The 21,819-nt window shown below is 48.0% G+C and overlaps 3 protein-coding genes across 13 annotated transcripts in view; all 3 read left to right on the top strand.

The window, feature by feature from the left end:
• Window positions 1–4,569, top strand: part of LOC120444639 (mitogen-activated protein kinase kinase kinase kinase 5) — a 49,156-nt gene extending 44,587 nt beyond the window's left edge. For 4 of the 6 annotated variants that reach the window (XM_039624457.1, XM_039624459.2, XM_044005789.1 and 1 more), the window contains 7 exons: window positions 577–1,753; window positions 1,815–1,941; window positions 2,006–2,359; window positions 2,425–2,868; window positions 2,934–3,155; window positions 3,218–3,344; window positions 3,411–4,569. In XM_039624457.1, the coding sequence (XP_039480391.1) occupies window positions 577–1,753; window positions 1,815–1,941; window positions 2,006–2,359; window positions 2,425–2,868; window positions 2,934–3,155; window positions 3,218–3,344; window positions 3,411–3,510 (2,551 nt within the window). In that variant the 3' untranslated portion in view covers window positions 3,511–4,569. The remainder of the gene's footprint in view (window positions 1–576; window positions 1,754–1,814; window positions 1,942–2,005; window positions 2,360–2,424; window positions 2,869–2,933; window positions 3,156–3,217; window positions 3,345–3,410) is intronic. The other 2 variants (XM_044005791.1, XM_044005790.1) reach the window with 1 other exon arrangement.
• A 131-nt stretch (window positions 4,570–4,700) lies between these two features.
• On the top strand, window positions 4,701–5,944 carry LOC120446544 (ribosomal RNA-processing protein 8). The gene has a single exon (XM_039627560.2). The coding sequence runs from the start codon at window positions 4,766–4,768 to the stop codon at window positions 5,837–5,839; it is 1,074 nt and encodes a 357-aa protein (XP_039483494.1). The 5' UTR covers window positions 4,701–4,765; the 3' UTR covers window positions 5,840–5,944.
• A 480-nt stretch (window positions 5,945–6,424) lies between these two features.
• On the top strand, window positions 6,425–21,339 carry LOC120444815 (protein 4.1 homolog). Of its 6 annotated transcripts, none has more exons than XM_039624765.1 (17): window positions 6,425–6,522; window positions 6,820–7,064; window positions 12,637–12,680; window positions 12,992–13,183; window positions 13,287–13,732; window positions 13,793–13,945; window positions 14,011–14,369; window positions 14,438–14,559; window positions 15,245–15,274; window positions 15,690–15,852; window positions 15,924–15,976; window positions 16,329–19,370; window positions 19,726–19,947; window positions 20,048–20,152; window positions 20,272–20,427; window positions 20,669–20,779; window positions 20,844–21,339. In XM_039624765.1, exons 4-17 carry the CDS (start codon window positions 13,037–13,039, stop codon window positions 20,907–20,909), a joined length of 5,175 nt encoding a protein of 1,724 aa, XP_039480699.1. In that variant the 5' UTR covers window positions 6,425–6,522; window positions 6,820–7,064; window positions 12,637–12,680; window positions 12,992–13,036; the 3' UTR covers window positions 20,910–21,339. The 6 variants fall into 6 exon arrangements, with proteins under 6 accessions (XP_039480699.1, XP_039480698.1, XP_039480701.1 ...); XM_039624764.1 differs by lacking the exon at window positions 15,245–15,274 and adding an exon at window positions 14,829–14,942; XM_039624767.1 differs by lacking the exon at window positions 15,245–15,274.
• The last annotated feature ends 480 nt before the right edge of the window (window positions 21,340–21,819 follow it).

Here is a 21,819-nt window from a genome sequence, read left to right as displayed (position 1 = left end):
TTGCATCTCATGCATAATGTATAGCTTCATATTAGTTCATTTATTTATTTATTTACCTTGTGTCCAATAAAAAAACAACAAAATAACTACCAACTAGGACACCAATAAGTGGACTTAACCCACGCGGGTGGTGAATAATTTCATTAAAAGCGTAATCCGCTTAACACTCAACTGCCACCCTTGCGGTTTTGCCCATCGGGAGTTTATCAATTCGATTGCATGCCACAAAAAAAAAAGACACACACAAACACAAATAAGGGAACCCAAATGCATGCCAAACAGGATGAGCCGGGGGTCAGCTCCTCCCGCCTCCTGCCTCCTCCGTCACACGAAACTCGAAATCGAACTCGAACTCGAACTCAACCACCACAACAGAACCACCCACCCAATCACGCTCTCACCACCACCCCCCGAACAACAAGAAATCGAAAAGCTATATAGCCACATAGCCATATAGTGTTTACCTAACCGATCGAAGAAGGATGCTCAACATCTCGGCTCTCTTTTCTCTCTCTCTCTCTCGCCTCTCTTCTCTTGATCTCTCGATTCCCTCCGCTTGTCTGAAACGCTCCGCAGAGCGACCTTGCCACTGAACAACGACACCAAAGATCCACTCGCCGCCGAGTGCAGCTGCTCCTCCCACAATGGCGGAGCCGCCGCCGGAGGAGGTGGAGGAGGAGGAGGAGGAGGAGTTGGAGCAGGCGGGGCAGCCGCGAACGGCAGCAGCAGCAACAGCAGCGGAGGCGGAGCAGTCGGCACCACTCATCATCAGCACCAACAGCACCACCAGCATCACCATCATCCGAATCATCTGCATCAGCATCAGTCTCATCAATTGCCGCAGCAGCAGCAGCAACAGCAGCAGCAGGCACATCAGGCGGCACAGCAGGAACACCATCACCACCATCCAATGACCACGTCCATGTCCAGCGGCTTGGTGACCGCCAATGCCAACAGCATCAGCTCGTCCGCCTCGCTGGCCTCCATGCCAGGTCTCACTGCCTACCTGGGCATGCGATCCCATGTGGTTGGCCACATGGGTATGGGATTTGGCATGGGTCTCGGCATGTCCAACCTGCGCACCACCAGCATCGATGCCGACGACGATGAGCTGGTGGCTGCCGATGTGGCCATGAATAATGCTGCTGCCGCCGTTCCTGGGAACGGATCCGGTGCTGGCAACGGTTCCGGTTCCGGATCCGGTTGCTCCGCCTCTGCGGCGCACTATCTGCGTTACAGCAGCAACTACCGATCCGCCGCCGCGGCTCAGGCATCGCAGGCGGCACATCCGCACATTAACTCCAATTCGAATTCGAATTCGAACAACGGCCATGGCCATGCGCCGATCACATCCAGCATCTCGTCCTCTGCGTCATCAGCTTCGTTTTATAATCGCCTCCTACTCCTCGATAATTCCAGCGGCGATGCAGTCGTAGGCGGCAACGGTGGCGGCAGCAGCAACATTACCAGCAGCGGAGGAGTAGCAGGTGGCAACAATGGCCTCCTGGACAAGCACGAGCTGGATGCTCTGCCCCAAGCGGCTACAAAGTCGGCCGGCGATGGCTTCTCGCATTCCAACAGCCCAGCGACGAATTCCGGTGCGGGAGCGACCGGATCCAGGGATAACGATGGACCCTCGTCGAGCAACTCCTCGCATCTCTACCAGAACCTGCTGAGAAGCAGCTCTGGAGAAACGCCAGCGGGATCGAGCTCGGCGAGCAATAACTGTGATTACCGGCATGAGAGCAACCAGGTGAGGCAACCAAACTTATAAAATGGGTTCAGCTTGTAACCACCTTTATATTCATTCGCAGAATGGTCTGGAGGACTCGCCACGACGCCATAGCTCCATGGATCAGCTGATCGGGTTGCTCGAAAACATGGGCAAGTCTTCGAGGACACGCAGCCTGAGCGATGGCGGCACCCAAGACGACGACGAAGGTAAGTGCCTAGGCAATACCCACTAAATACGTCAATTAATTATTATCCTCTTCATGGAACACAGCGGAGAAGGAGGCGCAACCGGATCTGCTGAACAACACCCCACCGGTGCCACCGAAACGCTCCCACAAACGCCGTCACACGCCACCGCGACCCATCTCCAACGGACTGCCGCCCACACCCAAGGTGCACATGGGTGCCTGCTTCTCCAAGATCTTCAACGGCTGCCCACTGCGGGTGCACTGCACCGCCTCGTGGATCCATCCGGAGACGCGGGACCAGCATTTGCTGATCGGCGCCGAGGAGGGCATCTACAACCTCAACATGAACGAACTGCACGACGCGGCCATCGATCAGTTGTTCCCGCGCCGCACCACCTGGTTGTATGTCATCAAGGATGTGCTTATGAGTCTGTCTGGTGGGTACCTGAATCTAGCTTCATAAGATCAAATTAAACATAATCCAATGTAATTGAATTTTCAGGAAAATCCTGCCAGCTGTACAGGCACGACCTGGTGGCCCTGCACTCCAAGCAGACGGTACGCTTCTCGCTGCACATGAACAAGATCCCGGAGCGACTGGTGCCGCGCAAGTTCGCTCTGACCACCAAGGTGCCGGACACAAAGTGCTGCACCCAGTGCTGTGTCACTCGAAATCCGTATAACGGATACAAATACCTGTGTGGGGCGACGCCCAGCGGCATTTTCCTGATGCAGTGGTACGATCCACTGAACAAGTTTATGCTGCTGAAGCAGTGCGAGTGGCCAGCCATCAGCATTCAGGGCGGAGGTCACGGCTGCGTCCAGAACGGGCACACACCAGTATTCGAGATGATTATCACGCCGGAGCTGGAGTACCCGATTGTGTGTACGGGTGTGCGAAAGGCCATGAACGGCTGCCTCAAGCTGGAGCTGATCAACATGAACAGTGAGTGCAATTAGTGATTGAAAATCAAAGATACGCAATGATATAATGGAATTGCGTAATTGCAGGTGCCAGCTGGTTCCACTCGGAGGACCTGGAATATGACGCCATGGCCACGATGGTGCCGCGACGCGACCTGCTGAAGGTGGTGCGTGTGCACCAGGTGGAGAAGGACGCCATTCTGGTCTGCTACGGCAATCTGATTCAGGTGGTCACCCTGCAGGGCAACCCCAAGCAGCACAAGAAGATGGTATCGCAGCTCAACTTTGACTTCAACGTGGACAGCATTGGTAAGCTGGATTGTATATACATTCACAGAGGATATGCCCTACAGTGTGCGAATCGATTTCAGTTTGTCTACCGGACAGCGTTTTGGCATTCCATAAGCACGGCATGCAGGGAAAGTCGTTGCGCAATGGCGAGGTGACGCAGGAGATCAAGGACATGAGTCGCACCTACAGGCTGCTGGGCAGCGATAAGTATGAAATTCTGCGATTGTTGATCTTCAAAGTTATTAAATAACTTTATACTTCTGTTCCCATCAGGGTTGTGGCCTTGGAGAGCCAGCTGCTGAGGACCGGCTCCCTGGGCAGCGAGGAGGGACACGATCTGTACATTCTGGCCGGGCACGAGGCTAGCTACTAAGCTAATGGGCGCCCGCCCAATCCACTGTTATATTTTAAATATAATCCGGTTCACCACACAAGTTTTAAGGGCCGTCGCCGCCGTCGTCGTCAACTATTAACTGTAATTTAATTACTCGTAGGCTAAGCAGTGAGTTCACTGATCATAGATGACTAGAGAGAGCCAGTTGCATGTCGAGCGTTCGATAGCTTAGATTAGAGCAATTTTACAGCACCTAGAAGAGGCGGACTTCGAAGAAGGGATCCACACCACCATGCACACTGACGGGGATACTCGGCCCGAATCGCTATCTTTAGATCTGCCGATCAATCGATATATTGAACGTCTGCGTCTACCCGATTCCGTTGTAGCTATATTTTTGTATTACAAAGAAATGCTTTAATTTATACAACTAACTTTAATCGCTACGTATAGTTATGTTAGAGATTTGTGTAAACGCTTCACAAAGCCAATAGATACGTTTCCAAATAGTCAGCCAGCAGGAGAGCAGGAGAATCCAAGTATACATACACTTAAACACACAATTATCCACACGATTCGAGATCCACTAAGGCAGTTAGAACTAAACAATTATATTTAGTCTATAGCAATTGTAAATCGCAATGTTTTAAGCTGGTTAAACTGCTTTCGATTGGCTCAAAACCGCAACGGAAAATGAAGAACGAGAAGTTGATGTATGCGATATAGGAAGATGAAGATGATACGGTTTGTTGGGAAACAAAACTAGTTAGTAAGACTTTTCTAACCTAGTAACACGAATTCAAAAACAAAATAAATGCAAATTAATGGTCTGTATCTGTATGTTAAACAAGTAAACTGATTGTCATAGTTACGGTTCTAGGCTATAAGATAAGCGATGAGAAAACAGAAAACTTTCCGAACAGCACTTTTTGTCGATTGAGTTGTATAAATATTCTACTAGATGCTAAGTTATTTAGTTCATACGACAAAGCAAAAAACCGAAAATTACAAACTAATACGGAGAAAAACAAACAGATAAACTCACAAAATTGTTGAACTCTAGCTTAGTGCAAAAATAAAAAAAAAACGTGAAAGAAATGGTGTTCTATTTGCTTAACAATTTTTGGATGAAAATTTGTGCGCTGAGAATATTTTTTGAATATCCCGCACTTTTTTGTGAAAACGCGTTAGGGATTTCCCAAAAATGCGTTTGTGTCGTTTTTGTAAAATACGGTAACTCACTTGAAGTGGACTTCACGTGTTTCCCGATTTGTTTACAATTTTCCACCGCAAAATGGAGCCTTTCGAAGTGCCGCCCTGGGAGGCAGGAGCCGAAATCATTGAATTCAAACCGGTGAATCCCTCAGGCAATGGAGTCGCCGCCAAGAAGCCAAAGAAAAAGAGACCCAAAAAGAAGAAGAGCGCCGCGACAGAAGAAAATCCCAATGTGCACAAGGCAGCTGGAAAATTCAGTTACCGACAGGGCGGCGGACCACTGGCCCCGCCCCTAAACTTCTCGGATGATGATGACGATGATGTGGAGGATGGCATCCGGGCCATGCACAAGGTGAAGTCGGGCAGAATCGAGAAACAGCGAGCGCCAACGCAGGCCACAAAAGGCGGCAAAAAGGAACTGAAATTGAAACCTGAACTGGCCCAAGCGGCTGTGGAGGCCATGGAGGCCACCAGCTCATCCACGCCGGCTGCCAACTCTCTGGCCAGTAAGCTGCAATCGGAACTTCTGGGCGGACGTTTTCGGTACATCAACGAGCAGCTTTACTCGACGACCAGTCGCAAGGCAGAGGCACTTTTCCGCAAGGATAGCTCCGCCTTCGAGGCCTATCACGCCGGCTACCGTCAGCAGGTGGAGAAGTGGCCCACCAATCCGCTTAATCGCATCATCAAGACCATCAAGAAGGTGCCCAAAACAGCCATAATTGGGGACTTTGGTTGTGGCGAGGGCAAACTGGCCCAATCCGTGCCCAACAAAGTGTACTCCATGGACTTGGTGGCAGCGCGTAGTGACATCATTGCCTGCAACATCACGGATACGCCACTCCAAGCGCAATCTCTGGACGTAGCCGTATACTGCCTCTCACTAATGGGCACGGATCTGAACGAGTTCTTCCTGGAGGCCAATCGAGTGCTCAAGCTGCACGGCAGTGTCTACATAGCGGAGATTCAGTCACGATTCGAGGATGTGCGGGAGTTTGTTCGCTGCCTGAGCGCATGTGGATTTGATCTTATCAAGAAGGATGTGGCTGTTAACTATTTCTACTTCTTCCAATTCAAGAAGATGCGTCATGTGCCCAAGAACACCAAGCTGAAGGCTTTCTCTCTAAAACCTTGCTTGTATCGCAAACGATAGGTTGATATTATCTACAAATTAGTAGATTTTCGACTTGGCACTTATAGATAGTTACATTAACTTAATGTAGGAAACATAACAACCGCAATAAATATTGAAATTCAACAAATGTGTATTCATGTATTAGTATTTGTTTCAAACCGCTATAAAACTTTTATGACAACTTAATATAAACGCTAAAAATTGCTGATAAGAGTTTTTTTTTCTTTAGCAACGATAAAGGGTTCTGATAAAAAATTAAAATCGAATACATAAAGCCTTATGTTTTATTAGGATACTAGCAAAACAGATTTATGAACGATTTCTCAACACATTAAAAATCGCTCAAATATTTATGTATATTTTTCAAATTAACCCATTGAAAACTAACCACACATTTATCTAGATTTAGCATTTAAATTAATTTAGTTATTATTAGTGATATTTAAAAACCGTTGCTGTGGGCACTTCTATATACATTTGAAAGTCAAACCGAAGCACTCAAATGAACCACCGACATTTGCCAGCACTGCAACCACTTGGTGGTGGTTTGCTTCTCAGCAAAACTCAGTGGTCTCAACAGAAATCGACTCAAATCCAAATCGAGAAGCGGCAAGCGGAAAGCGGATGGCGCTCAGTTTCAGTTTTCAGTTTCAGTACCAGTTTGCTCTTCGTGCACAGCACATCGAATATTTGTGAAGACGGTACGTTTTGTGTGGATCGCGCTGCCAGAATTCTGAGTAGATTTGTTGTTTGCCAACGGCAAAGTAATTGCAAGACGGCGACGAGCGGATAGAAATGAAAAGCGCGCAATTCGGCAGCAGTGTGTTTATAAATAAAATGGGAAATTAATTTATTAGCAACCACTATTCGCGCATTTTCCGCCCACGCCCACCCCGCTCTCTATTTTACCCCCTCCCACACACCCCTTCAACTCCCCCACACTCTTGCGTTGTTCTCTATTACTCACTCAAAGAAACTCAACGTCAAATTTTCAACAGGTATTCAACGACGACGACGACAACAACAAATTGTCTTTTTTCGCGAACGAATAGAAAAAAGTGGCAAAGAATTTGTTTACTAGTGTGAATGCGAGTGAGTGCAGTGCCCACGGGAGAAAAGTGAAAACAACACAACACAAATACAGGAGTACAAAGCAGTCAGTCGAACACCAAAACGCCGAAACTAACGGTATCTACGTGTCCTTGCTGTGGATTAAAAAGGATTCTAGAGTCGCACCAAGTGGGTGAGTACGATTTCATGGATTGCGACATAGGTTAATTACACTTTTAGTTAAATTTTTTCATTTGGGCTGTGGTCGGGAGTTTTTGGTCGCTTTATGTTTTCGATACCAACACAAGCGCAGAATGACTTGGGCAGTATGACTTCATAGCACACACCTCACACACACACACATATACACGCACAGCCAAACGCAGAGTTAATTGAGAGCAGCTTTGCGAGCGGGAGCGAAAAGAGAGAGCCGGACTCACTCACGCGGCATTTGTATCTGCGTCTCTGCAGCTGTATCTGTGAGCTGTCAAGCTTTTCGAGTGTATCTTTTGGCACGATATTCTTTCGACTTCTTGTTTTTGTCAACTCGGCCCACATTGTTGTTGTCGGCAGCTCTCTTTCGCTTTTGCCCCTGTCTTTGCCTTACTCCAATTTTCCTTCTTCTGTGTTTTCCTCGTTTGCTTCGCATTTCGGGGCGCAGGGTGGGCCCGCGGTAGTCAAGGAAACGTTCCACAACACCGATCGGATACGAAAGTATCTCAAAGGTAGTTTCGTTTAGCAGTGAACTATAAAAAAGGGGGCAAATACATAACCATTCTGTAATGATTCTTATGCAAATCAGTTAGTTAGTATAGATAATAGTTAATTTTATAGAAACTATGCTCTTATAGCCACAAATTCAAATGCATCTTATAGATACGAGTGTTGAGAGGCGAATACATCATGCAGAATTACTTTTTACAGAGACGCAGATTGAAAAGTTTTTTAAGTAGTATGAATAGGAAACCTCTTAAGTTTCTACCTATTTAATTTTGGGGCAAATACCCAGCGAAACGAAAAATTCCTAGAACTACGCACTTTAGAAAACTGATTCAATTTCATCTCTTTCTCGTGCCCATGCATATGTATATAATTTTGGAATTTCGTCGCATTCATATGGCATACAGTTTCATAGGGTGGCTAAATTCCCCAAGCATCAAGACGTCACTGCTCCGAAAATAGAATCGATCGGGGTTGCGAGCAGGTTTCCGCAATTCTTATCAAAGCATTGAGCGCTTTTTGCATTGGCATTTTTCATATGTTTGATATCGGCTGAGGTAAACAACGACGGCTCTTTATCCCAGCCACTAGGCAACATGGTTAAGATAAGATAAGGCCACCACAACAAAGGCCAGTTATGAATGGCAGGTGACTAGTTGCGATATTTCAGGTGCCCCCTCACCCCCCATCCCTCATCCACTGAGTCACGGCACGATTTTCACCATCCCCGGAAAACTTGGGGCGTTGACTTGGTAACGAAAAAACCGTTCGTCGCAAACCGCTGTTAACGTGGAGTCTTTTTTCTTTCACCTTTTCCGGGAGGTGTGGGCTTTGACCCAAATAGTGAGAGACATTAACATGAAGACTTCGTCTTCTTGGCCAGGCCATGCAAAGTGGGAATGGAAACGAAATGGGTAACGCGAGGTTGAGCTTGCATTAGAAATAACAAAAAAGAAAAAAAACCGGTTGTTGCTGGCCAAGAAGTTGGCTGCACAGCAGACAAACAGATAAAGCAGCCGAGCAAAGCAAACGAGGAGTGCCAGCCAAACTGAATGCCAATAACTGTACAACCAGCGAGTGGAAAACTATACTACAAAAATCTGGAGAGTGAGAGAGTTTCGGTTTCGGAGGGCTAACGACTTGGCAGCACGCGAATGAACATGGCTAACAACAAAAAAAAAATAAAATAAAATGAGTCGGAATCAGAGCCCCCGTCGAAAAACCTGAATTCGAACACGACTCCGAATTCGAGCGTTACCAACTAGGTGTGTCTTCGCTTTCCAGCGTTAGAAGCTCCCAGAGCGTGCCTCTCCGAATTCTCTCGGTTTCTCTCGGCGGAAAACGGAGACTGAGCCCCACCAGCGATTTTCCAGCGTGGCCAGATCGTTGCTATCTCACATTGGGGATCTCACATAATATATCTTTATGATATCTTAATCTGTGTGTGAATCCTCTCTAAAATCGTTGCCTATTCTTAGTTCACCGGAAGATTTCCACCTTCCCTCAGCGCGGGGAAAAACCAATCTAATCTATCTACAAACCTAATCGGATGGAAGGCAGCTTGCCGCTTTTCCAGCCCCCTTTGAGCCAATCAGTTCCCCTCTTCCAACCCCCTCCTACATACTTCTATGCCCATTGAATTTTCCGCTTTTCTATTTTTATTCCTTGTCGCATCGATTTTTACTTCTGCGGCTGGGGCGTCTATAGGTCTATGATTAATGTGCAAAGCGCTGAAGTGGACAAAATTCTCCTCGAGGGCGGCTTGTTTGTTTACTTTCTCCGCCCCTCGCGACACTTTTCCCTCCCTCGCCTTCCGGGCAAAAATCAAATCACGACGTGCATGTGGGTGCGGCATCACAACACACGGAAACATATTTATATGGCAGAGCTTATTATGTTCTACTAAAATTAATAGCTATATACTTTAAGCCAACCAATTTCATAAAAGGTTTTCCCAATTTGATAGGCTCAGTTTATATTTCACGGTGTAGAAAGAGCAGCAACTGCGGATGCATTTCAGAGTTCGTTGGCCAGGCGGAGTCAAATGCTTTAAATAGCCATTGACAGTGGAGAACCGGTGGTGCAGAGTGGTGCCGAGTGGTGCCGAGTGGTGCAGATGTGGTGCTATGTGGGAGTGATCCAGTGCGGTTATGTCGCCTTGTCATCCGAACGTCGATCAGCGCGGTAATTAGTCAAGCGACACACTGCTCCACAGAGCCGTCACTTGAGCTGTCCAAAAGTGGCATCTGGTGACCAGAAACCAGTTCGCCGTTCGCCTCAAGTGGCTGATCCACTTCTGACTTACTAGCCAGTGGTCATCGCTGTCTCAGGGCCAACAGTGCGCTGGGAAATGGGAACGGATCTGGCTTATCGACTGGCGGGTTCCATGAAGTCGCCATCCTCCATTGCCAGGCGGTTCCACTTCGTCGATAAGTCTATGGATTCGCAAAGGCGATACACACCCTCTTCTAATCGTTTTGTATTGATTGACCCACTTTCCCACTTAAGCACACAGTCCAGAATGCGCGAATGTTTACGTATTTCCCGCTCCATATTTCCTCGAAAAATATACAAAATTTGTTGCAGGACCTGACGCACTAGGCATGAAAATCCATTGCTCATCCAAGCGGAATGACTGGTGCAAAAGGGTCAAGTGGTGAAGAGAAAGAATGTGTTCTTAAGTTCCTAAATGGAAACCATATATCTCCAATTAGCAAAAAAGAAACTCAGATGTCTGCCAAATTAGTGTACATATTTAATGTTATGCACCACAACGGAAAATGTAACAGCTTCCCTTGCGGAAATGCGGCCATGTTTATAAACGGATGTGAAGTCAGTTTTTAATACATTTTAAATGCGATTTATTGGCAACGCTTCGTTGCGCTCGGAAAATGGCAAGTTTGAAAAGTTTTGTGCACTTCACAGCCCCGGGGAAATTTTAATGTTAATGGGCATAAAAGCGAAAGTTTAGTCACAATGACTACAGGGAATGTACTATATAAATATGTATGTGTTTATGTATATGCCTGGGGAGAAATTCAAAGTTGGGGGCAAGTCAACCCCGAGGGAAGTGACGCCACCGCCCACCAGGTGACCTAAAGTTGATGTCAGAGTAATAACACGATGACACATGTATGAGCCATTCCTCGGATATGAAAACCCTGGCGCAGCCCCGTCGCCAATTGAATTTGATTTAAGTTGTATTAAATGAAACTTAATTAAAGGGGAGCCGGCTGCACCCAAAGTACGAGTGCCCATGTTCTCATTCCGATTCTCAATTGAAACTACGCGATTGCCATCTTTTGTGCTTCTGCCTTCTGTCTTCTGTCCGCCACAAGAACTTCGTTACTTTCACAATAACACCAGATATATTTATGTACATATATATGTATTTACTACTCACTTGGGTAGCCTGCTTCTTGTCTGCTCAATTCGGACGTATTTATTCTCGCCTGGCCAGCAATATTGTAACCTAAAGATTAGACGCGCGCCACTTGATGAATTTCACCTCGACCTCCTTCAATTGAGGCGAATGCGCTGAGTGCTGCTGAAATGTTTTTGGGTGTCGGCGGCATCTTCTGCAAATATTTCAATAAACTCTAGAAATAGAACTTGATATTATGCCTTAGCTGGTGGTGCTGATCGCTTAGCCGATGATGTCATCGAAAATAAATCATGTACGAGAGCCACCGCAGTGTAAAATCGCTATGCGCTATCAACAATTCGAGCGATTTACTTTGTTTTGGTTTGCCAGCCAAATCAATTTGTAAGGCGGCACGGCGAGATAATGCCGCTGATTCACCGCCGATCTTAGTCAAGTATTCCAATTCCCAGTCCCACTACCAATGGTGGGTTAATGGGCCCATGCAGTTCGCAGTTCGCAGTTCGGATAGCGAACATGACGAGGTGGCTGCAACCGCCCGTCGATGATGTCAACATTGCGTATGCGCAACCTTCAACTATGGGAACGAGCACGCTGCCAAAAGTAATGCTATATGGAGTCCATATACACATGGTCTGCGCTCTACAAAGACGCGAGAATAAATAAAATAATATAAATTAGATGTTTGTCTGCTTTTTTTGTTGAGGTTTTCGGGTTCTGGTTCTCAGCATACATATTTCATGTGTGTGTTTTTGTTTAATTTTGAACGCACGATGACGCCACCAGAGTTAATTCGCTCGGGGGTCGTGTCCGAAACTGAAACAGTATTAAAGCGCCATAGAAGACCTCTATCACAAAGTCTGTGTTCCAAACTGGTTCGGCTAGTTTCCTCTGCGGGATCGATGGATGTCTCATGACTCCCAATCAATTAAACACTGCGAGTATTTGTAAATTGAACTCGCCGCGCAATCGGTCAGTGCATCTGGGTTCAATTGACTCTCGATCCTCGCTACGTTAACCATACCCATAACCATTGATATAACCAAGACCAATCCCGTTCCCATTCCCAATCCCAATCAGCGTTGATTGAAGGCTACTTTCTGGGTGGGGCAGTGTGTCCACATCCGTGGCGAAGTGCCGATATCGTCTCTTTGCGGAATAATACAATATTTATGGCATTATTTCGCGCAATTTGCAGTCCCGCTAAATTCCGACCGCAAGCGACGGAATCAAATGGAAACGGAAGGGGATAAAAGCGAGAACATGACGCTGCCTCGACTTGCCGGCTTATATAACCCACACCGATATAGAACATACATATACATATATGTATGTAAGAAAGACTTATGTCACTGCTGAACTTGAATCCAGATCTCGAACGTGAGCTGTCGCCGATCACTTGACTTTTCGGCTTACTCAAAGGACGTTCCCAACTTCTGTTCCCATGTACTTTTGTATATTTAATGACTTAATTACTGGGGCATTTTTTTGTGTATTCACTCTTCTTAATAATAGATCTGCGAAATCTGAATGTTGTGCGGTTTATGGCCAACTCATTGTAATGGTCTCAGAGTTGAAAGTTTTTTTTTACTATCTGCTTTCGCTAGTAAAATGGTAATTCAATTTGCAGTTCAGCTTTTAATGTCGGAAATTTCTCTTACAGCTCGCTGGAAATCATTGCCGGAGAAATTCTAGAGCTCTTTGGAAGTGAGTACGCTGTTGCAACTGGTGACATCATGCCCATTGGCAAATGGAGAAGGAGAAGTTGTCATCCTGCCTGAGGGTCCTGTGTTTATATACATGTGTGTGTGTGTGTGTGTGGAGGGTTTATTTGCGCAATGGCGCCAGGCAAATTGAGAAAGTTTATGGCGTGTTTTATACCCAGACTGCAGACATCTAATGAGCGAAAGGCGCCCACACACACACACACACAGGCAAACATGACCCCGCGGAGTGGACACTTCCGGTCATTTGACTGAGATCCAGTGCAATTTACTAAAGTCTTTACATTCTTGCAGCCATCTCCAAGCTGCCGCTGGCGTAGCCAAGTCCCCCAATCCAAGATGCCGGCGGAAATTAAACCATCCGCGCCCGCTGAGCCGGAAACGCCGACCAAGAGCAAACCCAAGTCCAGCTCCTCCTCGCACGGAAAGCCTGCCCTTGCACGAGTCACCCTGCTGGATGGCTCCCTGCTGGACGTGTCCATTGATGTGAGTAAGACTCCCAGGATGAGTCCTGGGATGGGTCCTGCTACCTCAGTACCTTTCTGAAACTCTAAGTGCATTATTAAAAATTACATTTTGATTTCCACAGCGCAAAGCCATTGGCCGTGATGTGATCAACTCCATTTGCGCCGGTCTGAACCTCATCGAGAAGGACTACTTCGGCCTGACCTATGAAACGCCCACAGATCCGCGCACCTGGCTGGATCTGGAGAAGCCGGTGTCCAAGTTCTTCCGCACGGACACTTGGCCACTCACCTTCGCCGTCAAGTTCTATCCGCCGGAGCCGTCGCAGCTGAAGGAGGACATCACGCGCTACCATTTGTGCCTGCAGGTGCGCAATGACATCCTGGAGGGTCGACTGCCCTGCACGTTCGTCACCCACGCTCTGCTCGGATCCTACCTGGTGCAGTCGGAAATGGGCGACTACGATGCGGAGGAAATGCCCACCAGGGCCTACCTCAAGGACTTCAAGATCGCCCCAACTCAGACGCCCGAGTTGGAGGATAAGGTCATGGATCTGCACAAGACCCACAAGTGAGTTTTTTAGATAATCCTAGCAAGGTTTTATACTCACTTTAATGTGGTTTATTCTAGGGGTCAATCGCCCGCCGAGGCTGAGCTACACTACCTGGAGAATGCCAAGAAGCTGGCCATGTACGGCGTGGACCTGCATCCCGCCAAGGATTCCGAGGGCGTGGACATCATGCTGGGCGTTTGTGCCTCCGGCTTGCTCGTCTACCGCGATAAGTGAGAAGCTTTTACCATATTTAAATTCAACAATTATTAATAAATGATGTCCATGACCCAACTAGATTGCGCATCAACCGCTTTGCCTGGCCCAAGATCCTGAAGATCTCCTACAAGCGCCACCATTTCTACATCAAGATTCGACCTGGCGAATTCGAGCAGTACGAGTCCACCATTGGCTTCAAGCTGGCCAACCATCGTGCCGCCAAGAAGCTGTGGAAATCCTGCGTGGAGCACCACACCTTCTTCCGCCTGATGACCCCCGAGCCGGTCAACAAGTCCAAGATGTTCCCGGTCTTCGGCTCCACCTACCGCTATAAGGGTCGCACCCAGGCCGAGAGCACGAACACACCCGTGGATCGAACTCCTCCGAAGTTCAGTAGGACTCTGTCCGGAGCTCGTCTCACTTCCAGGAGCATGGATGGTAATTACTGAGGGTTACCGCCTAGTTTTGAGTAGTCCTAACCGATCTAATCACCTGAATCCTTGCAGCTCTGGCCTTGGCCGAAAAGGAAAAGGTGGCTCGCAAGAGCAGCACCTTGGATCATCGGGGAGATCGTAGTGGCGATGGCGATGCCCACAGCCGCAGTCCCATCAAGAACAAGAAGGAGAAGGTAACCCATCCAGTTTTTTAACCCACTAATGCCTGACGAAACATAGCTATTGAGATGAACATGTTTAACGATGATTTCGGAGTTAACCAGAGTTTTTTGTACTTTCTTCTCGGTTTGTTACTAACTCACAACCACTCACAAACCAAACATCCTGACACAAACACATCCACTCCGTGATTCTGAATATGAATATGAAATGATGTGCTCGTAATGTTAACCCTACGTCCCCTGAAAAAACACACCTTAACCCCACCCATAACACTAACCAGTTGATGCGACAGTCGAGCACCGGCACGGCTTCGGCCTCCTCGCAAAGTTCCCTCGAGGGTGACTACGAGACGAACCTAGAGATCGAGGCCATCGAGGCTGAGCCCCCCGTTCAGGTTAACACTTTACTACCTTCAACTCAACAAAACAAAAACAAAAAAAATTAAAACAAAAGTATCCTTCGACTCGAATCTTCTACAATGTATCCTACTTAACTTATTTTATCGGCTTTGAACTCTGCTTTTCGAATGTTGTGAGCTTACGTATGAAACGATTTGATTTGAAGTCTCCCTCGTTTATTCGTTTATTTGTTCAGCTCAGGGCTACTATAAAACCCAGTAACTAATGAATGTTCTGAACCTATTAATTTATAATTTTTATGTTTTCATAATCGACTATCCTCTAACCAATGTGATAGAACCCGAACGAGCTGTACCTTGATCTGATGGTAATTTCTGTATAAAGATGAACAACAGTGTCGTGAACTGTCTGTGAAATGTGCATTCCATTATAACTATCTACCTGACTTTTTTAAGTGTTTATTTGAACTTTGATTTTATTTGATTTGTGACGTCTTTAAAAGTCCTTTCTCGAGCTGTAAATACCATTTAGGGCCACACCAGTACAGTCCACACAAAACATGCATTGGCACCGATTATGCTGTTGTATTGAAAAAGATCATCTGTAAAGCTTAATTAACCATTATTATAATTTCGTATTTCGCTTGTATTGTAAATATGTCCTGTACATCTCAGCCATTTTGTAGCATGTCGCCTTTTCGCCCCAAAAATATCTGTTTACTCTGAACTTAAAGACCTTAAAGACTATAACCAACTAATGATCGATGTTTTCGATGTTCCCAGGATGCTGAAAAGGAGGCTAAGCTGCGCGAGAAGAAGCAAAAGGAGAAGGAGGAGAAGGAGCGAAAGGAGAGGGAGAAGCGGGAGCTGGAGGAGAAGAAGAAGGCCGAAAAGGCTGCCAAGGCAGCACTTGCCGCTGGTGCCGCTGCAGGATCCGCTGTTAATGGTAAGTATCCTTTTGATGAAGTATCTAAAGTGGCAATCTTACTTACAAACCTTCCTGAAAATATTCTCCAGGCAACGACGAGCTGAATGATTCCAACAAGTCTGACAAGTCCTCGGGCAGACGTGTAAGTATCCTATCTCCGTATACCCCACTTAAGCTAGATCATAGGATCACAAGACTAGGTGTACTAAGCTAAGCGATAGCCCCGCACTGAATGCGCCCGCCCTCGTGTAAATACTCTTAACCCCCGTCCTGAAATCCACCCAAATCCACATACCCACTCACTTGAGTTTCACCCGTAAGTTATGATAGTTTGTAGTGGAAACCCCAGAAATTGGTCTTAAGTTTACCTCATTGGTTGTGTGATATTTATTATAGTTTCCTTTTGTTAATTATTCCCTTCCCGTTTCTTTTCGTTTTATGTTTGATCTTTTCATTTGATCCTCGAAAACAAACGATCCACCGACGATCCACAGGGCGTTGGCATATTCTCGTCGGGTCGCAAGAGCAAGAGCGGTTCGCCATCCAAGGATGGCAAGGATAAGTCCGGAAAGGATAAGGACAAGGAGGTGGGTCGACTTGGTCTGGTCGTTACATCTGGTCTCGCCGATAATCAGCAAGATCAAAATCTCGACGAGGCGGCTAGGAATGCGGCCAAGAACCGAGGATCCACCACTCCGGGTGTCACTAGACAGTATGAGTATGCCGTGGATAATGATGGCAATACCAGTCCCACAAGGAAATCTTACACGCCTGGTGGCTTCCGCTACGATCAGGATCCCAGCTCCAGGAAGTCCGGTGCCGATGGTCAGGAGCAGCTGTCTCCCACCTCGCAGCAAAAGAAGATAGGCTTGGCCTTCAACTATGCTCCGGGCAACGAGAATGCCTTGAAGGAAACTGCTGAGAAACTGAAGGCAGGACAGTTGTCTCCACGCACCCAGGATAAGCTGAACCGCGGCCAACTTTCGCCCAAGTCGCGGGCCAAGCTTCTCCAGGATCCGCTCCTCTCGCCCACCACCCGTGCTAAGCTGCAGGGCAGCGCTGTGGATGCGGCTGCTGTTCCACTCAGCGATTCCCAGAAGCGATCCTACTCGCCCACCAAAGGACCCCAGGGCTACTCCTCCGGAGCACCAGGAAGCTACAAGCCCATCTCAGATCCCACATCTGATTTCCTGGAGTCCCAGCGCTACAACAAGGAGCCCGGTTACGTTGGTCCCTCCAAAGCTGGTGATGCTGCAGGTCTTGCAGGTGCTGCTGGTGCTGCTGGTGCTGCTGCTGCTGGAGCTGCTGGCTCCAAGAAGCCTGGTTCTCCCACCAAGACAGGAAAGGGAGCTCCAGGCGCTGCAGGAGCTGCAGCAGCAGCTGGAGCCGCAGGAGCTGCAGGAGCTGCAGCCGCAGCGGCCAAGCCGAGAAAGAGGCGTGTCAAGATCATGGTCATCACCTCCAAATTCGATCCCTCCACCAAGCGCATTGATGCCGAGAACGGAAGTATTGAGCACTCCACTGGCATTCTAGACCCCGCCACCGGACTCATTGACACCAAATATGGCGTGATTGATCCCAAGAAGGGAACACTGGAGGCTCTGAATACAAAGACCGGAAAGAAGGAGGTGTTCCAGGGCGATGTGGATGGCAAGACGGGCAACCTTCACTTGGTATCCGGAGTGGCGGATCCGAAGACAGGACGCCTTGACGACACCCTGGGTCAGATCGTTTGCATCACACCGCAGGATAATCCGGTGGTGGAGCTTACAGTGATCACCAGTCGCATTGATCCTGCAACTGGAAAGATCGACACCGTTAACGGGGATGTCGAGCGTTCCTTGGGCGTCCTGAACTTGGATACCGGCCTGCTGGACACCAAGTATGGAGAGATCAACACACGCACCGGCGAACTGAAGGCCATTGATCCCAAGTCTGGCAAGATTGTAGTCAGCAAGAATGTGAAAGTGGATCCGGGCACTGGCCAGATCACCATCCTGGGCGTTGTCGATCCCAAGACGAACAAGCTCGATCCGAACCAGGGTCGCCTCATTGAGGTGGGCCAACAGATTGACCCTATTGTGGAGGTCACTTCCTTGGCGGGCAAGTTCGATTCCAAGAGGAACATCATCGATGCCAAGACGGCGCAGGTGGAGACCTCCGGTGGTCAGTTCGACCCGAAGGCCGGCAAGATTGATACCAAATATGGACAGATTGATCTGGTTAAGCATACGATCACCTTCAATGACCCCAAGTCAGGTAAGACGGTAACTAGGGACATTAAGATTGAACCAACCACCGGACAGATTGTGCTGAAGAACCAGGTCAATCCCAAGAACAACAAGCCCGACAAGGATTATGCCAGGATCATCTCTCTGCGGATTGTGCAACAGCGCGTGGATCCCGCCACCAAGGCGCCCATCACGGAGGTCAGTGCCTCGAAGGACAAGGACATCGTGGTGGACCCCAAGTCCAACCAGATATGGGTGCCCACTGGTGCCACCGATCCCTCCACCAAGGAGCAGCAGTACATCTCCAGCAGCGTGGACCCGAAGACGGGCTACGTCATCACCATCTATGGCTACCTGGACCCCAAGACCAACGAGATCAAGAAACAGACCAAGCTCGACCCCAACACAATCAAGATCGAACCCACGTCCGGAAAGATCTACACTGCCACCGGGGAGGTGGATCAGGCCACCGGGGAGCCGTTGTACGCGGCCACCCAGGTGGATCCCGAGTCCGGCGAGGTGTACACCAAGCTGGCCCGCGTCGATCCCAAGACGGGCAAGATCGTGATCGTGCGCATCCTGCTTATCTCGAAGACCGACGAGCGTGGTCGCCCGGAGGAGATCGATCCCTCCACATGCGAAATCGATCCCGTCTCCGGTCGCGTTCTTAAGTTCTTCAATAAGACCGTTTATGTATACAATATGATTGATCCTGTGACCGGTGAAATTGTGCAGGTGGACCCCAATGACCCGCGTTTCGCTGGCGCCCGCACCACCGTCACCCACACGATGACCCTGACAGGAGAGATTGACCCCGTGACCGGCAGGATTAAGAGCGAGTACGGCGACATTGACCCGAACACGGGAGACATTGATCCCGCCACGGCTGTCACGGATCCCGTGACCGGTAAACTGATCCTCAACTACGCCCAGATCGATCCCTCCCACTTTGGCAAGCAGGCGCAGGTGCAAACCACCACGGAAACGGTGCCCATCACCCGCCAGCAGTTCTTCGACGGAGTCAAGCACATCAGCAAGGGCGCTCTGCGGCGGGACTCCGAGGGCAGCTCCGAGGACGACATGACCGGACAGTATGGCACCGACCAGGTCAATGACATCCTGATCAGCAGTCCGGCGGGACAGGCGGGCGGCAAGCTGGGCAAGCCAGTGAGCACGCCCACGGTGGTGAAGACCACCACCAAACAGGTGCTGACCAAGAACATCGATGGCGTGACCCACAACGTGGAGGAGGAGGTGCGCAACCTGGGCACCGGCGAGGTCACCTACTCCACGCAGGAACACAAGGTTAGCGAGGGACTGCGTCCCTTATGGATTAACTGGCATTCACTTCTCAAGGCTTTTGATTCAATTCGATTAGAGTTTATTGGATATAAAAGATAACTTTTTACAGCACAAGAAAATCTAGAAAATCTTTATAAAATTCCAATCGAATTTGATCAAAATCTAGAACTCTGAAAACCGGAAACGTCTATCTTTCTGTCTCTTTGCGCTTCGCTTTCCAAAGTTATGTTACTTAATCTGTGCCTTTGCCTAACTTCCGCCTCTATTTGATGTTGTTGCTAGAATTGTTGTGTTATTCATGTTCTATGCCGTACGCACTAACCCATTGAACCACCCACTTGCCACTCCATCCACCTAGGCTGATGCTACACCCACCGACCTGAGTGGCGCCTATGTCACGGCCACCGCAGTCACCACCCGCACCGCCACCACGCACGAGGATCTGGGCAAGAACGCCAAGACGGAACAGCTGGAGGAGAAGACGGTGGCCACCACCCGCACCCATGATCCCAACAAGCAGCAGCAGCGCGTCGTCACCCAGGAGGTGAAGACGACGGCGACGGTCACCAGTGGGGATCAGGTAAGATCGCATGGCATCCCACATCCCAATCTCTTTTGCATGAGTTAACTGTGTTGGCATTATGATTTCGATATGTTATGTTGTATTATGTGTTGTGTAGTATCAGAGGAGGGATAGCGTTTCCTCGACCAGCTCCGGCGATTCGGGCACGCCCATCGACGGACCCTACGATGCCAGTGCCAGTGTGGTGCGCACAGATAACCAGGTGGGTCATGCATGCCACTTTTGCTACAAGCAATCAATACAGAGGCCCCCTAAATGTAGTTGTGCATCCAAAAAAAAAAAGGTTTCATTCTAACCTTGATAATCTCGAATCTTGCACAGAAATCTCCGCTGTTTACGACCTCCGCCACCACTGGACCCCATGTGGAAAGCACCCGAGTGGTTCTCGGTGAGGACACACCCGGTTACTCCGGACATGGCGAAATCATCTCCACCCAAACCGTGAGCAGCAAAACCCGCACTGTGGAAACCATTACCGTAAGTACTCGGAACTAACGAACTAACCCAACTGATCCCGTTCGATTAGGATGAGTAAGTAGCCAGAGGTAGGCTTTCTATCTATCTATCTATCTATCTATCTATCTATTTGACTATCCGAAAGATATTTCCTGTGAGCGTATGCACCACACTGTATATTCCATGCATAGTCCTTGTTCGAATGGGTTCAGGTTGTACCATTTACACGGTAACATTTATTAATAATACTCTAAATGTGCAGTACAAAACCGAACGCGATGGCATTGTGGAGACCCGAGTGGAGCAGAAGATTACCATTCAGTCCGATGGAGATCCGATCGATCATGACAAAGCCTTGGCCGAGGCAATACAAGTGAGTATCTAATGGATTAAATTCATTACGAAGTGAGATACCAATGTCCTTAATCGATTTTTAGGAAGCGACGGCCATGAATCCGGACATGACAGTCGAGAAGATTGAAATTCAACAGCAAACGCAGTAGATTTTATAATTATTTTTAAACCATTCAGAGGATTTTCTAAGTAAACCCGCACACACACTCACACACACGAACACCAGCCCACGCATACGCAGCACTTGCAGTACACCTTTTATACAACCTATATCTAAATATAAATATATATACGCCTATATATATATTTTGACCTCGAGCTGATGATGACCCACATGACATAACACTAAGAAATATGATTGATAAATTCGCAATTTCCAATTCCCAATTATCCGTTACCGCTACCGACTACGAGAAAATGCATCTACATGTTTATTATTTTTATTACAACTGTTGTTTATAATTACTTTTTATTACGTATATTATATATTGAATGTGCAAGGCAACGTTGAAATGAAAACTCTATATATTGTAAACCACGATTGCATTCAAATACATGAATAAAACCTAAATGTACACACAAAAACCGATTAAGTGCTTTTCTGGAAGGGCACTCCCTCTTGGGCATTTGCACTTGCTGAAATTTCCATTTCCCTTCGCTGAATTTGTGCTTTTCAATAAGCCACGGACCGCTGAATATTTGATGGACCCTGCTCCCTCGCTCGATGGCGATATAAATCAGCAATCCACTGGGTCGCCAATCCTCACACCACCACACCATCACACACCTGGGTATCCCACTTGCCATGGCTTTTTGCACACAACGTCATCGCAATTAAGTGAAATTACCGGCCAAATAGAACACAAATGAACCCATTGCTGACCGTCCAAGCACATGACCGGCGATAAGGACCCCGCATTAACATGAAATCCAATTCGCAATTGCATACCCCATTGGGCGGTTTGGGTCACCACCAACCACGTGGAGGTGGAACCTCCTCTCGCCAACCCAAAATGGTGGGTAAAGCGATTGTAATGCAATATTTATGGCCCCCAGTTG

The sequence above is a fragment of the Drosophila santomea genome, chromosome 2R, assembly GCF_016746245.2.
Source record: "Drosophila santomea strain STO CAGO 1482 chromosome 2R, Prin_Dsan_1.1, whole genome shotgun sequence".
NCBI classification, from domain to species: domain Eukaryota; kingdom Metazoa; phylum Arthropoda; class Insecta; order Diptera; family Drosophilidae; genus Drosophila; species Drosophila santomea.
The sequence above is the reverse complement of the archived record's forward strand: the minus strand, read 5'-3'. Positions and strand labels throughout refer to the sequence as shown.